This window comes from Nycticebus coucang, chromosome X (genome assembly GCF_027406575.1).
Source record: "Nycticebus coucang isolate mNycCou1 chromosome X, mNycCou1.pri, whole genome shotgun sequence".
In the NCBI taxonomy this organism is placed as follows: domain Eukaryota; kingdom Metazoa; phylum Chordata; class Mammalia; order Primates; family Lorisidae; genus Nycticebus; species Nycticebus coucang.
Window position 1 is genome coordinate 142,598,292 of NC_069804.1, and position 16,576 is coordinate 142,614,867.

The window sequence follows — 16,576 nt, forward strand, 5'->3', positions numbered from 1 at the left end:
GGATAGATCCTCCAATAAAAACCTGAGCAAAGAAAATTTAGATTTAAACCTAACCATCCAACATTTGGATTTAGCAGACATCTACAGAACATTTCATCCCAACAAAACTGAATACACATACTTCTCATCAGGCCACACAACATACTCCAAAACTGATCACATCTTAAGTCACAAGTCTAACCTCAGTAAATTTAAAGGAATAGAAATTATACATTGCATCTTCTCAGACCACCATGAAATAAAAGTTGAACTCAGTAACAACAGGAATCTGCATACTCATACAAAAACATGGGCGGTAAATAACCTTATGCTGAATGATAGCTGGGTCAGAGATAAGATTAAGAAAGAAATTGCCAAATTTTTGGAACAAAGCGACAATGAAGACACGAATTATCAGAACCTCTGGTATACCACAAAGGCAGTCCTAAGAGGGAAATTTATAGCACTGCAAACTTTCCTCAAGATAACGGAAATAGACGAAGTTAAAAACTTAATGGGACCTCTCAAGCAACTGGAAAAGGAAGAACATTCCAACCCCAAAGCCAGTAAAAGGAAAGAAATAACCAAAATTAGAGCAGAATTGAATGAAATTGAAAACAAAAGAATTATGCAACACATCAATAAAACAAAAAGTTGGTTTTTTGAAAAGGTCAATAAAATAGATAAACCTTCGGCTAACCTAAGCAGGAAAAAAAAAAGAGTAAAATCTCTAATCTCATCAATCAGAAACGACAAAGACGAAATAACAACAGACTACTCAGAAATCCAAAAAATCTGTAATGAATATTACAAGAAACTTTATTCTCAGAAATACTAAAATTTGAAGGAAATTGACCAATACTTGGAAGCACGTCACCTTCCAAGACTTAGCCAAAATCAAGGGGAAATGTTCAGTAGGCCAATATCAAATTCTAAAATAGCATCAACTATACGAAATCTCCCTAAAAAGAAAAGCCTGGGACCAGATGGTTTCATGTCAGAATTCTACCAAACCTTTAAAGAGGAACTAGTACCTATATTGCTCAACCTGTTCCAAAAGGTAGAAAAAGAAGGAAGACTACCCAACACGTTCTGTGAAGCAAACATCACCCTGATCCCCAAACCAGGAAAAGACCCAACAAGAAAAGAAAATTATAGACCAATATCACTAAAGAATATACATGCAAAAATATTCAACAAGATCCTAACAAACAGAATCCAGAAACACATCAAACAAATTATACATCATGACCAAGTTGGTTTTATCCCAGGGTCTCAAGGCTTCTTCAATATACGTAAATCTATATGTATAATTCAGCACATAAACAAACTAAAAAACAAAGACAATATGATTCTCTCAATTGATGCAGAAAAAGCTTTTGATAATATCTAGCATCCCTTCATGATCAGAACACTTAAGAAAGCTGGTATAGAAGGGACTTTTTTTAACTGATAGAGGCCATCTACAGCAAACCCACAGCCAATATCATATTGAATGGAGTTAAGTTGAAATCATTTCCACTCAGATCAGGAACCAGACAAGGCAGCCCATTGTCTCCACTGCTCTTTAACACTGTAATGAAAGTTTTAGCCATCACAATTACAGAAGAAAAGGCAATCAAGTGTATCTATAAAGAGTAAGAAGAGATCAAACTCCAGCTCTTTGCAGAATATATAATTGTATATCTGGATAGCACCAGGGATTCTACTACAAAACTCTTAGAAGTGATCAAGGAATACAGTAGCATCTCAGGTTACAAAATCAACATTCATAAATTGGTAGCCTTTATATATACCAACAATAGTCAAGCTGAAAAAGCAGTAAAGGACTCTATTCCATTCACAGTAGTGCCAAGAAGATGAAATATTTGGAAGTTTATCTAACAAAGGACTTGAAAGATCTCTATAAAGAGAACTATGAATCTCTAAGAAAAGAAATAGCTGAAAATGTTAACAAATGGAAAAACATACCATGCTCATGGCTGGGAAGAATCCACATTGTTAAAACATCCATACTACCCAAAGCAATATACAATTTTAATGTCATCCCTATTAAAGCACCACTGTCATACTTTAAAGATCTTGAAAAAATAATACTTCATTTTATATGTAATCAGAAGAAACCTTGAATAGCCAAGATATTACTCAGAAATAAAAACAAAGGAGGAGGAATCACGCTACCAGACCTCAGACTATACTATAAATTGACTGTGATCAAAACAGCATGGTTCTGGCACAAAAACAGAGAAGTAGATGTCTGGAACAGAATAGAGAACCAAGAGATGAATCCAGCTACTTACTGTTATTTGATCTTTGACAAGCCAATTAAAAACATTCAGTGGGGAAAAGATTCCCTATTTAACAAATGGTTCTGGCTGGCAACCTGCAGAAGACTGAAACTGGACCAACACCTTTCACCATTAACTAAGATAGACTCTCACTGGATTAAAGATTTAAACTTAAGACATGAAACTATAAAAATACTAGAAGAGAGTGCAGGGAAAACCCTTGAAGAATTTGGTCTGGGCAAGCATTTTATGAGGAGGACCCCATGGCAATTAAAGCAGGTTCAAAAATGCACAACTCAGACCTGATCAACCTAAAAAGCATCTGCACAGCCAAGAACACAGTAAGCAAAGCAAGCAAACAGCCCTCAGAATGGAAGAAGATATTTCCAGGTTATGTCTCTGACAAAGGTTTAATAACCACATCCACAGAGAATTCAAACCTATAAGCAAGAAAAGCACAAGTGATCCCATCACAGGCTGGGCAAGGGAATTGAAGAGAAACTTCTCTGAAGAAGACAGGTGCACAGCCTACCAACATATGAAATAAATACTCATCATCCTTAATCATCAGAGAAATGCAAATCAAAACTACTTTGAGATATCATCTAACTCCAGTAAGATTAGACCATATCAAATAATCCCAAGACCAGAGATGTTGGCGTGATTGTAGAGAAAAGGGAACACTTCTACACTGCTGGTGAGAATGCAAATTAATGCATTCCTTTTGGAAAGAATTTGGAGAACAGTTAGAGATCTAAAAATAGATCTGCCATTCAATCCTATAATTCCTCTACTAAGTATATACCCAGAAGACCAAAAATCACATTAGAACAAAGATATTTGTACCAGAATGTTTACTGTAGCCCAATTCATAATTGCTAAGTCATGGAAAAAGCCCAAGTGCCCATCGATCCACGAATGGATTAATAAATTGTGGTATATGTACACCATGGAATATTATGCAGCCTTAAAGAAAGATGGAGACTTTACCTCTTTCATGTTTACATGGATGGAGCTGGAACATATTCTTCTTAGTAAAGTATCTCAAGAATGGAAGAAAAAGTATCCAATGTACTCAGCCCTACTATGAAACTATGTTATGGCTTTCATATGAAAGCTATAACCCAGTTATAATCTAAGAATAGGGGAGGGGAGGGGAGGGAGGGGGGAGGATGGGCAGAGGGAGGGCGATTGGTGGATTTACACCTGCAGTGCATCTTACAAGGGTACATGTGAAACTTAGTAAATGTAGAATATAAATGTCTGAACACAATAACTAAGAAAATGCCAGGAAAGCTATGTTAACCAGTGCGATGAAAATGTGTCAAACGGTCTATAAAACCAGTGTATGGTGCCCCATGATCGCGTTAATGTATACAGCTATGATTTAATAAAAAAAAAAAGAAGGAAAGGTTGGAAAACAATATTTGAGGCAAATGAAAATCAGAAGAAAGGACAGATCACATATTTATTTTCAGATATGAGTGAATTTAAAGCACGAAAGTAAATAAAGACCAAAATGGACACTATATTCTGGTCAAGGGAAGAACACAACAAGAGGGCATTACAATTCTAAATATTTATGCACCCAAATTAAATGTTCCAAAATTCATGAAACAGACATTGATCAGTCTGAGAAATATCATATTCTGCCACACCCTAATATACAGGGATTTTAACATCCTTCTGACAGAACTGGACAGATCCTCTAAACAGAAACTAAACAAAGAAACAAGGTACTTAAATGCAACCCTAGAATAACTGGGCTTAATACAGAACATACCATCCAAAAGCTAATGAGCATACATTCTACTCATCAGCCCATACATCATAATACAAAATTGATAATATCCTAGGGCATAAATCAAACTTCTACAAAATTAAGAATTAAAATCACACCTTCTATCTTATCAGACCACAAGCAAATAAAGGTAGAATTCAGCTCTAACAAAAACCTTCATTCCCACACAAAGTCATGAAAACTAAATTACCTTATTCTGATGACAGTTGGAAGAAGTAGATAAAGAAGAAAATTATGAGATTTCTTGAATATAATGACAATAAAAGCCACAAGCTACCCAAACATGTAGGATACTGCAAAAGCAGTCCTAATATGGAAATTTATCACATTAGATATGCACATCTGAAAAACAGAAAGAATGCACATCAACGTAATGAATCATCTCAAAGAAATGGACAAGGAAAAGCAATTCAATCCCAAACATAGTGGAGGAAAAGAAAAATCCAAAATTAAATCAGAAATAAACAAAAGTGAAAATAGAAGAATCTTTATGAAAATTAATAAAACAAAAAGTTCATTCTTTGGAAAGATAAAATTGATAAACCTTTATCCAGGTTGACTATAATTATAAGTAATATTTCTAATAACCTCGATCACAAATGATAAAGGGGAAATAACAGATACATACCATAGAGATACAAGAGATCATGTATGATTGCAACAAAAAACTCTGTGCCCATAAATTTAACAATGTGGAGGAAATGAACCAATGCTTATAATATACAACCTCATTAGACTCATCCAGGAAGAAATAGATCTCTTTAACAGACCAGTATCAATCACTGAAATTAAAAATAATAATAAAATAGCTCTCAACAAAATAAAACCCTTGGACCAGATGACTTCACACCAGAATTGTATCAAACCTTCAAAGAAGAGCTTGTACCTATAGGCAGAACCAATTCTGAGACAATGAGAAGGAAGGAACATTCCCCAACACATTCTATGAAGCAAACATCACCCTGAGAACAAAAGCAGGAATGAACATGACAAAAGAGAACTACAGTCCAATTTAAATAATAAATATTGATGGAAAAACACTCAACAAAATCTTAGCAAGTAGATTACAGCCACACATTAAAAAAATTATACATCACAATTAAGTAGACTTTCTCCCAGGGATGCGAGATTGACTTAACATACACAAATCCATAAATGTCATTCACCACATAAATAGAAGCAAAAAACCAAGACCATATCAGCTTCTCAAGAGATACAGAGAAAGCATTTGACAAAATTCCACATCCTTTTCTAACAAAAATTCTTAAGAAAATAGGCAGAGATGGCATATTTCTTAAGCTAATTGAAATGATCTGTGAGAAACCCACAGCAAATGTAATACTGAATTAGTAAAACTGCAAGCCTTTCCACGTAGAACTGGAACCAAAGATGCCCATTGTTGGCACTACTATTCAACATTGTTCTGGAAGTCCCAGACAATACAATCAGGCAAGAGAAGAATATTAGGGGCATCCAAATGGGAATAGAGGAGGTCAAACTCTTGGTATTTGCTAATATAATCTGATACTTAGAAAACCCCAGAGATTCAACCACAAGATTCCTGGAAGTAATCAAGAAATACAGTAACTCCCAGATACTTGGGAGGCTGAGGCAAGAGGATCATTTAAGCCCAGGAGTTTCAGATTGCTATGAGCTGTGATGCCACCGCTCTCTACTGAGGGTGACAAAATGAATCTGTGTCAAAAAAAAAAAGAAAGAAATGCAGTTATGTCTCAGTATAGTCAATGTGCACAAATCAGTAGCCTTTGTATCCAACAATCTAACAGTCATGTTGAGAAGCAAATACAGAATACAATACCCTTTACAATAGCATCAAAGAAAATGAAAGACCTGGCCAGGCCTGGTGGATCACGCCTTTAATCCTAGAAATCCGGGAGGCCAAGGTGGGTGAATTGCCTGAGCTCATGAGTTTGAGACCAGCCTGAGCGAGAGAGAGACCTTGTCTCTAAAAATAGCCAGGCATTATGGCAGGCACCTGTAGTTCCAGCCACCTGGGAGGCTGAGGCAAGAGAATCACTTAAGCTCAAGAGTTAGAGGTTGCTGTGAGCTATGATGCCATGGCACTCTACCAAGGGTGACAAAGTAGGACTCTGTCTCAAAAAAAAAAAAAAAAGAAAAGAAAAGAAAATAAACGACCTGGGAATATAACTAACAAAGGAGCATTACAAAGAGAATTATGAAACCCTAAGTAAAGAAATAGAAGAACACATTGACAATTGAAATAATATATCATGCTCTTTGCTGGGAAGAATCAACATTGTTAAAATGTCTACTCTAGCCATAGTGGTCAAGACAGCATGGTACTGGCACAAAAATAGACACAGACACTTAGAATTGAATAGAAAACCAGGAAACGAAACTAACATCTTACAACCACCTAATCTTTGATAAACAAAACAAGAACATACATTGGGGGAAAGACTCTCTTTTCAATAAATGATATTGGGAGAACTGGATATCCACATGTAAAGACTGAAACTAGACCCAGACCTTTCCCCACTCACAAAAATTGATTCAAGATGGATAAAGGACTTAAATTTAAGGCATGAAACAATAAAAAATCCTCAAAGAAAGCATAGGAAAAACACTGGAAGATATTGGCCTGGGGAAAGACTTCATGAAGAAGACTGCCATGGCAATTGCAACAACAACAAAAATAAACAAATGGGACTTCATTAAATTGAAAAGCTTCTGTACAGCTAAGGAGACAACAAGCAAAGCAAATAGACAACCTACACAATGGGAAAGGATATTTGCATATTTTCAATCAGACAAAAGCTTGATAACTAGGATCTATAGAGAACTCAAATTAATCCACATGAAAAAAGCCAACAATCCCATATATCAATGGGCAAGAGACATGAATAGAACCTTCTCTAAAGAAGACAGATGAATGGCTAACAAACATATGAAAAATGTTCATCATCCCTATCTACTAGAGAAATGCAAATCAAAACCACCCTGAGATGCCATCTAACTCCAGAGAGAATGGCCCACATCACAAAATCTCAAAACTGCAGATGCTGAAGTGGATGTGGAGAGAAGGGAACACTTTTACACTGCTGGTGGAACTGCAAACTAATACAACATTTTTGGAAAGAAGTATGGAGAAACCTCAAAGCACTCAAGCTAGACCTCCCATTTGATCCTGCAATCCCATTACTGGGCATCTACCCAGAAGGAAAAAAATCCTTTTATCATAAGGACACTTGCACTAGACTGTTTACTGCAGCTCAATTCACAATCGCCAAAATGTGGAAACAGCCTAAATGTCCATCAACCCAGGAATAGATTAACAAGCTGTGGTATATGTACACCATGGAATACTATTCAGCCATTAAAAAAATGGAGACTGGAAGACATTATTCTTAGTAAAGCATCACAAGAATCCATTTGGAGAAGCATGAATCCTATGTACTCAATTTTGATATGAGGACAATTAATGACAATTAAGGTCACAGTTGGGGTGGGGAAAGGAAGAGCAGAGAGAGGAAAGGAGGGAGGGGGTGGGGCCTCGGTGTGTGCCACACCTTTTGCGGGCAAGACACAATTGCAAGAGGGACTTTACCTAACAAATGCAATCAGTGTAACCTGGTTTATTGTACCCTCAATGAATCCCCAACAATAAAAATAAATAAATAAATGTCTACTCTACCCAAAGCAATCTACAGATTCAAAGCGATCCCAATTAAAATAACAACATAATATTTTGAAGAACTCAAAAAATTTGTTCTTCATTTGTATGGAACCAGAAAAATACCTGCATAGCCAAGGCAATTCATAGTAATAAAAACAAAGCTGGAGGCATCACTCTACCAGACTTCAGGTTATATAACAAGTGCACAGTGATCAAAACAGCATGGTATTGGCACAAAAATAGAGACATAGACATATGGAACAGAATAGAAAACTAAGAGATGAAACCAGTCTCTTATAACCATCTGATCTTTGATAAATCAAACAAAAGCATATACTGGGGGAAAAAAAATCCCTATTCAATAAATGGTGCTGGGAGAGCTGGATAACCACATGTAAAAGACTAAAACTGGAAAAATAAAATTTTTTTAAAAGACTAAAACTGGACCTGTGCCTTTCACCACTTAACAAAAATTGACTCAAGATGGATATAAGACTTAAATCTAAGACATGAAACATTAAAAATCCTAGATCTTGAAAAAACAATACTTCGTTTTATATGGAATCAGAAAAAAACCTCGAATAGCCAAGACATTACTCAGAGATAAAAACCAAGCAGGAGGAATAACACTACCAGACCTCAGACTATACTACAAATTGATAGTGATCAAAACAGCATGGTACTGGCACAAAAACAGAGAAGTAGATGTCTGGAACAGAATAGAGAACCAAAAGATGAATCCAGCTACTTAACTGTTATTTGATCTTTGACAAGCCAATTAAAAACATTCAGTGGGGAAAAGATTCCCTATTTAACAAATGGTGCTGGGTGAACTGGCTGGCAACCTTCAGAAGACTGAAAATGGACCCACACCTTTCACCATTAACTAAGATAGACTCTCACTGGATTAAAGATTTAAACTTAAGACATGAAACTATAAAAATACTAGAAGAGAGTGCAGGGAAAACCCTTGAAGAAATCGGTCTGGGTGAGTATTTTATGAGGAGGACCCCCCGGGCAATTGAAGCAGCTTCAAAAATACACTATTGGGACTTGATCAAACTAAAAAGCTTCTGCACAGCCAAGAACACAGTAAGTAAAGCAAGTAAACAGCCCTCAGAATGGGAAAAGATATTTGCAGGTTATGTCTCCAACAAAGGTTTAATAACCAGAATCCACAGAGAACTCAAACGCATTAGCAAGAAAAGAACAAGGGATCCCATCGCAGGCTGGGCAAGGGATTTGAAGAGAAACTTCTCTGAAGAAGACAGGCGCGAGGCCGTCAGACATATGAAAAAATGCTCATCATCTTTAATCATCAAAGAAATGCAAATCAAACTACTTTGAGATACCATCTAACTCCAGTGAGACTAGCCTATATCACAAAATCTCAAGATCAGAGATGTTGGCGTGGATGTGGAGAAAAGGGAACACTTTTGCACTGCTGGTGGGAATGCAAATTAATACATTCCTTTTGGAAAGATATATGGAGAACACTTAGAGATCTAAAAATAGATCTGCCATTCAATCCTGTAATTCCTCTGCTGGGCATATACCCAGAAATCCAACAATCACAACATAACAAAGATATTTGTACCAAAATGTTTATTGCAGCCCTATTCGTAGTTGCTAAGTCATGGAAAAAGCCCAAGTGCCCATCGATCCACGAATGGATTAATAAACAGTGGTATATGTACACTATGGAATATTATGCAGCCTTAAAGAAAGATGGAGACTTTACCTCTTTCATGTTTACATGAATGGAGGTGGAACATATTCTTCTTAGTAAAGTATCTCAAGAATGGAAGAAAAAGTACCCAATGTACTCAGCCCTACTATGAAACTAATTTAGGGTTTTCACATGAAAGCTATAACCCAGTTACAACCTAAGAATAGGGGGGAGGCGTAAAGGGAGGGGAGGGAGGGAGCAGGTGGGTAGAGGGAGGGAGATTGGTGGGATTACACCTGTGGTGCATCTTACAAGGGTATATGTGAAACTTAGTAAATGTGGAATGTAAATTTCTTAGCACAATAATTAAGAAAATGCCAGGAAGGCTATGTTAACCATTGTGATAATAATGTGTCACACGGTCTATGAAAGTAGTGTATGATGCCCCATGATCATATCAATGTACACAGCTATGATTTAACAAAAATAAATTAATAAATAAATAAGAGAGAGAAAGAAAGAAAGAAAGAAAGAAAGAAAGAAAGAAAGAAAGAAAGAAAGAAAGAAAGAAAGAAAGAAAGAAAGAAAGAAAGAAAGAAAGAAAGAAAGATCGATCCTGGAAGAAATCATGGCAAAAAATCTTGATGATATAAGGCTTCAAAAAGATTTTATGAAGAAAATAGCATTAGTAATTGCAACACAACAACAATAAATAAATGGGGCTTAAATCTAAAAAGTTTCTGTACAATGAAATACACAATAATTAAAGTAAACGTTCAGAATGGGAAAAGATATTTGCATTTTATGAATCTGACAAAGGGCTGATAAGTAGAATCTATAGAGAACTCAAAGTAGAGTCTATAGAGAACTCAAATTAATCAACAAGAAAAGTGCAAAGAACCCCATCTATCACTGGGCAAGAGACATGAACAGAACCTTCTCTGAAGAAGACAGATGAATTCCTAACAAACATATGAAATAATGGCCATTGTCCCTAATCGTCAAAGAAATACAAATCAAAACCACTCTTAGATATTACCTAACCCCAGAAAGAATAGCCCACATCACAGTTACAAAGCTTAAACACTGGCATGGATGTGGAGAGAAGTGAAAACTTTTACGATGTTGGTGAAATTGCAAAGTAATATAACCTTTGGAAAGAAGTATGGAGAGTCTTCAAAGAACTCAAAATATGCCTTCCATTTGATCCCACAATTTCATTATTAGCCATCTACACTGAAGAACAAAAAATCATTTTTCCATAAGGAAATTTTCACTAGATTATTTATTATAGCTCAGTTTATAGTCACCACGATGTGGAAACAACCTAAATGCCCACCAACTCAGAAATGGATTAATAAACTATGTATATGTATACCATGGAATAATACTCAGCCATAAAAAGATGGAGACTTTACACTTTTGTACCTACCTGGATAACATTTAGTAAAGAGAATGTTCTCTAAAGAGTTGGTAAAATATCATAGGAATGGAAAAGCATGTATCCAATGTAATCAATACTAATATGAAGCCAGAAGATGAACAAAAATATGCCACACAAGAGAATAACTCAATTTAATTAATGTTGGGGGTAGGGAGGAGGAGAGAATGGGGATAGGAGAGGAGAGAGGGGGATTGGTGTGCTCCCACTTAATGGGCACAATGTAAGGGTATTTGACACATCTCCTCAATACGGGACACAACTACAACATGGACCTTACCTAACAAACACAAACACTGTCACCTAATCATTTGCACCTTTATATTAATCTTAAATTTTACAAAGCAGAATTGAAACTGAATCCAAAAAAATACAAAGGGTAAGTGAAAACAAGAGTTAGTTTTTTCAAAGGATAAACAAAATGAAAAGATCACTGGCTAGATTAACCAAGAAAAAAAGAGAGAGGATTCAAATAAGTTCAATCAGATATGAAAAGGAAGGCCTGGTGTGATGGTTTGTGCCTGTAATTCCAGCATTTTGGTATGCTGAAGCAAGAGGATGGCTTCAACCCAAGAGCTCAAAACCAGCCTGAGCAACACAGAGAGACTCTGTCTTTACTAAAATTAAAAAATATATATTACCCAGGCATAATGGTACACATCTCTAGTACCAGGTACTCAGGAGGCTGAGGCAGAACAATGGTGTGAGCCCAGGAGTTTTAGGTTTCAGTAAATTACACCACCTCACATTAGTGTGGGCAACAGAGTGAGAATCTATATCAAAAAACTAAAATAATAAAATCAAAATTAAAAGTCAAAAAGCAACAGATGTTGGTGAAAACTGACCACGTACACACTGTCGGTGGAAGTGCAAACTAGTACAACGTCTATGGAAAGTAGTATGACAATATCTCAAACAACTAAAAGTGTACATACCATTTGATTCAACAATCCCACTTCTGGTTATCTACATAAAGGAAAAGAAGTCATTATGTCAAAAAAATACATGCACTGGGATTTTTATCACAGCACAATTCACAATTGCAAAGATGTTGAATCAACCTAAGTGCCCATCACCTGATAAATGGACAAAGAAAATGTGGAACATATATACCATGGAATACTACTGACACATAAAAAGAAATGAAATATCATCTTTTTCAGCAACTTGGATGAAAGTATCTCAGTAATAGAAAAACAAATGCTCAAGGTACTCACTTATAAGTGGACACCAACCTAACCTGTGTGTACCCATGATCATGTAGAGAGGTATAGGAGCCTTTGGGTACAATGTATATTATTTGGGTGACAGTGACATTAAAATTCCTGATTCAATTCATCCATGTATCAAAAAACATCTGTGCCCGCTAAATCTATTGAATTTTTTTATAAAAAGTTTAAATGTCACTGGCAAAGCCATGTTTCTAAAGTAACAACAGAAAGCATAAGTTCCCAATAATACATTTCCATAACATATTTATTCTATGAGTTAAACAAATGAAAGTATTTCTAGCAAAGGAATCATTAATTTAACTCAAATGGATCACAAATCTAAAGATAAAATACAAAAATATAAAACATCTGAAAGAAAAGACAGAAGAAAAATATTTTGAATCTTAGGTTAGGCAAGGATCTTGTAGCTATACACAGGATCTATGAAAGAAAAACAATAAACTAATATTTATCAAAATTAAAATATTTTGTTCTGAGAAAAACTATCAGCAGAATGAAAAGATAAATGACAAAATAGGAAAAAAATTGCAAACAACATATTGGAGGAAGGATTTTCATCCAACATCTATAAATAAATCATACCTCTATAATATAAGACAACACGGTTTCTTTGCTTGTTTGCCCATCAGTGTACTCTTTATTTTAAATATTGCTTTCAACTATACTGCTGTCAGTATTTGATTAGACTGATTTGTCAGTCAAGTAACAAAATGCATGGATACAAGGAAGCAAAAAATACTTTTTTGAATTGCTCTATTATAGATACAAATGATCAGTATAACAGGCAAAGGTATTTTAAGATGTAACATGCCTAATGCATAATTGGAAGAATCTCAAAGCCCAGAGAAATTGGTATAATATGGTTCAACCTGAAATAGTTTTGGATTTCCTGTTTTTTATTAAATCATAACTGTGTACATTGATCCATGTATGGGGTACAATACCCTGATTTTATATACAATTTGAAATGCTTACATCAAACTGGTCAACATAGCCTTCACCTCACTTAATTGTTGTGTTAAGAAATTTATACTCTACTCTTGATAGATTTGACATGTACCCTTGCAATATGCACCATAGGTGAAGTCCCACCAATTACTGTCCCTCTACTCGGCCTCCCTCCACTCCTCCCCCCACCCCTCATAAACTTCTGCCCTTCTTCACCTTCCTCATCTGTCCTTCATTCTGGGCTATAGTTTTATGATTGGTATGAAAGTGTAGGTGATTATATATTTGTTTTGTAATAGTACTGAGTACATTAGACACTTTTTCTTCCATTCTTGAAATACTTTACTAAGAAGAATATATCCCAGCTCCATCATCGACCAATGAATGGATTTACAAATTGTGGTACATGTATACTGTGGAATATTATGCAGCCATAAAAAGGATGGAGACTTTTCCTCTTTTATGTTCACATGGATTTCCTCTAAATGCCAAAAGCTCATAGGAGAAATATAGAGCCATTTACTGTGATGAAAATATGTCAAATGGTTTATAAAACCAGTGTATGGTGCCCCATGATTGCATTAATGTACACAGCTATGATTTAATTAAAAAAAGAAAAATATATATAAACCATTTCAACACTTTACATTGAATCATAAGAAATGCCAACTCCTTTTAGTAAGAGTAGTAATTATGTTTAAGTATGTCTAATTTTATAAAGACACCAAATTATTCAGTGGACTCATGAAGACAGGCATTATGTCATCCACTCTTGCATCTTATACTTGTACCCAACATTACTTACATCATTGTTCCCAAACCCCAGAGCCCAAAGATCAACCTAATTTATAGGCGGAAAGCCTATATGTGCCTTTACTTCAGCCATGCTGGAAAGGCAAGTAAAAAATCTTTTTTAGAACTCTCTGTGAGGGATGGGGATAGAACTCCATAAAAATTCCTAGAGCTTCATCACAGAGGCAGTAAATTGCCTGGGAGACAGAGGCTGGCTGAAGTGGGCAGAGGTTTGCACACAAGCAGCTGTATGTCTTAGTAAACTCCAGTTTGTTTTTTGAAGATGATTTGCTACCTCAAGATGGTCCGGTAAAAGGTTAGGTATTCAAACAATCTTCTCCTTCTGAGTCCTTATCTTTGTTTTAGTGAAGTAGTTTAGAGTAGAGTTTTAATTAAAAGTTAAAATAGTAACTTTGAAATAAGGTAGTGGAATATATATCAGTTAATTGGTAGACTGTTAGGCCCGGGCACAGCTGGGCCCAGTCATGAGACCAAGGTTGAGAAATGTTGCCATTTATTGATTAATGATGCATACGTGCAGTAATAGGTATATAAGTTGGTGGAAAATAAAGAAAGGTTGCTACTTGCCATGAGAGAGTGGTAGCCCCCTTTATTAGTATACAATTTCAAAAGGAGGACTTATCCTCTGTGTTCCCACTCCCATCTGAGAAACCTTCATGCAACATAATTAGCACCTTAGAACAGATAGTTGTAGACCTCAGTCCCAGAGGTGCTGAGTTAGTAGTCCTGTTGTCAGGTCTCAAGTCTGAATTACTTTTAATTTTTATTCAATTATTATGGCTACATAGCAGTTGCATATGTTTATATGGTACAAGTGATGTTTTTATATAGGCATACAATGTGCTTGGGAAAAGAGCAAGGATCTGACATATTGAGTCAAAAATTCTCTTAGACCAGTGGTTCTCAACCTTCCTAATGCTGGATGTATTTTCATTGTTACAAAGGGGTTGCGACCCACAGGTTAAGAACTGCTGTCTTAGATGATCTAAACAATTTTCTATACAAAGGGACTGGACTATTAGTTCTCAGTGTATTATCTTCCCCCATATTGTTTGTATATGTAGTGCATTCCATCAGTAGTTTTCACTACATGTAATGACTCTCTAAAAGAGAAGATGCTTACAGATGAATAGAGGATGATAATTAAATAAATATATGGTGTGACAGGAGAGCAGAAAGGAAAAAAAAAGAGAACCAGTCTCACAAACATAAGAATATCTTATCAAATTTTTGTGTTGAAAGTGTTGGAAGGAGAAGAGTGAGTTAAAAAATCACTTTAAATGTAGATAAAAATCGTGGCCACAAATACTTTCATATGTAGTTTACAGTTTAACAATAAGTTCTTACGAAATCACCAGTGGACAAGGGTACATGTGAAACTTACTAAATGTAGAATATAAATGTCTTAACACAATAACTAAGAAAATGCCAGGAAGGCTATGTTAACCAGTGTGATGAAAATATGTCAAATGGTATATAAAACCAGTGTATGGTGCCCCATGATTGCATTAATGTACACAGCTATGATTTAATAAAAAAAAAAATCACCAGTGGAAAATGTTTGTTTACCAAGGTCATAAATTCAATGAGCCCTTAGAAGGACATGCGGTATTTATCATAATTGTTAGTCCATCTGGCCCCAACCAGCTTATACACAAAGCAGTGGTCTGATCAAAAAGGTTGGAACATCCATGAAAAATGTCCTGGTAGTCTGTATGATAAGCAAAGAAAAAGCAGTTTACGAAGAAAATTGCAGGTGGAAACCCCACAGTAAAAAGATGAGGCCAATAGGTTCATTACACTATATGAAATACATATGAATGTCTGCCGCCTGCCAGATCAGACTCATAAATATGCATTTTAAGAGATTCTGGACTCTTCAAGAACCAGTTTTTTCTCAACTTAGAAGGGCTAACAGATTTATGGTTAAGTACTTTACTTCAAAAACAAACCCTTAGGTAGAACCCACATTTCACCTGAGGTCATAGTGTCCCTTCACACCAAGGAGACTTCTGAGCAGAAACTAACAATTTTGTAACTGTTTACAGAGGTAGAACATTCTAATAGTCAGCAGGTAGCAAAGTTTCTGATTATAATGAGAAACTAAATGGAAAAATCAGGAAAATTAGGGCAAGAAAGTAACAAAGGGAGAGACATTGTTTCTAATCTCCTCTCTGATAAACAAAACAAGGGGGACATAATTCTGGAAAAGTTAATTTCCTGTGAGGACCTCAGTTACCTTATCTAAAAAGTGTGTTGTGGGTAAGAAGTGGCAGCTAAAACACATCTCTTCAGTTACCTCCCAGCTTTGCAGGTAAACATGAAAACTATCAGCAAGGAAAAGGTAAGGGTAGTCATGACTGAAAGAAGTGAGTAAAAATGATTAAGGAAAGCTGGATATACAGTCCACATGTCTAGCTTTATTTATCAGTTTTTCTGTATCTAAACATTTCTAAACATAAAAAAGGAAATTAAAAATACAGTACAAAAGCTAAAAATTGGCAAACACGTATAGGGCACTTACCATGAATAAAGTTTGAAGAATTGGAAGTTGCACTGGATGAGTGAGTGACTGGTGAGTCAATATCAAAGCCTAGAACACAATGTACACTATTATAGACTTTATAAATATGGTGAATTTAGATTACACCAAGTTTACTTTAGAATTTTTTCTTCAATAATAAATCTTAGCTCACCATAACTTTTAACTTTATAAATGGTTTTAGCTTTTTCCTCTGGATAAAATC

The 16,576-nt window shown here is 35.6% G+C and overlaps 1 protein-coding gene across 7 annotated transcripts in view; it reads right to left on the bottom strand.

Moving 5' to 3' along the window:
• Positions 1 to 16,576, bottom strand: part of KLHL13 (kelch like family member 13) — a 271,741-nt gene that overhangs the window by 196,621 nt on the left and 58,544 nt on the right. For 2 of the 7 annotated variants that reach the window (XM_053580326.1, XM_053580322.1), the window contains exons 2-3: positions 16,354 to 16,422; positions 11,772 to 11,802 (exon numbers count right to left, since the gene is read on the bottom strand). The exons of 4 other annotated variants lie outside the window; for them this stretch is intronic. In XM_053580326.1, coding sequence (XP_053436301.1) covers positions 11,772 to 11,774 — 3 coding nt within the window. In that variant the 5' untranslated portion in view covers positions 11,775 to 11,802; positions 16,354 to 16,422. The remainder of the gene's footprint in view (positions 1 to 11,771; positions 11,803 to 16,353; positions 16,423 to 16,576) is intronic. One more of the 7 variants, XM_053580323.1, reaches the window with a different exon arrangement.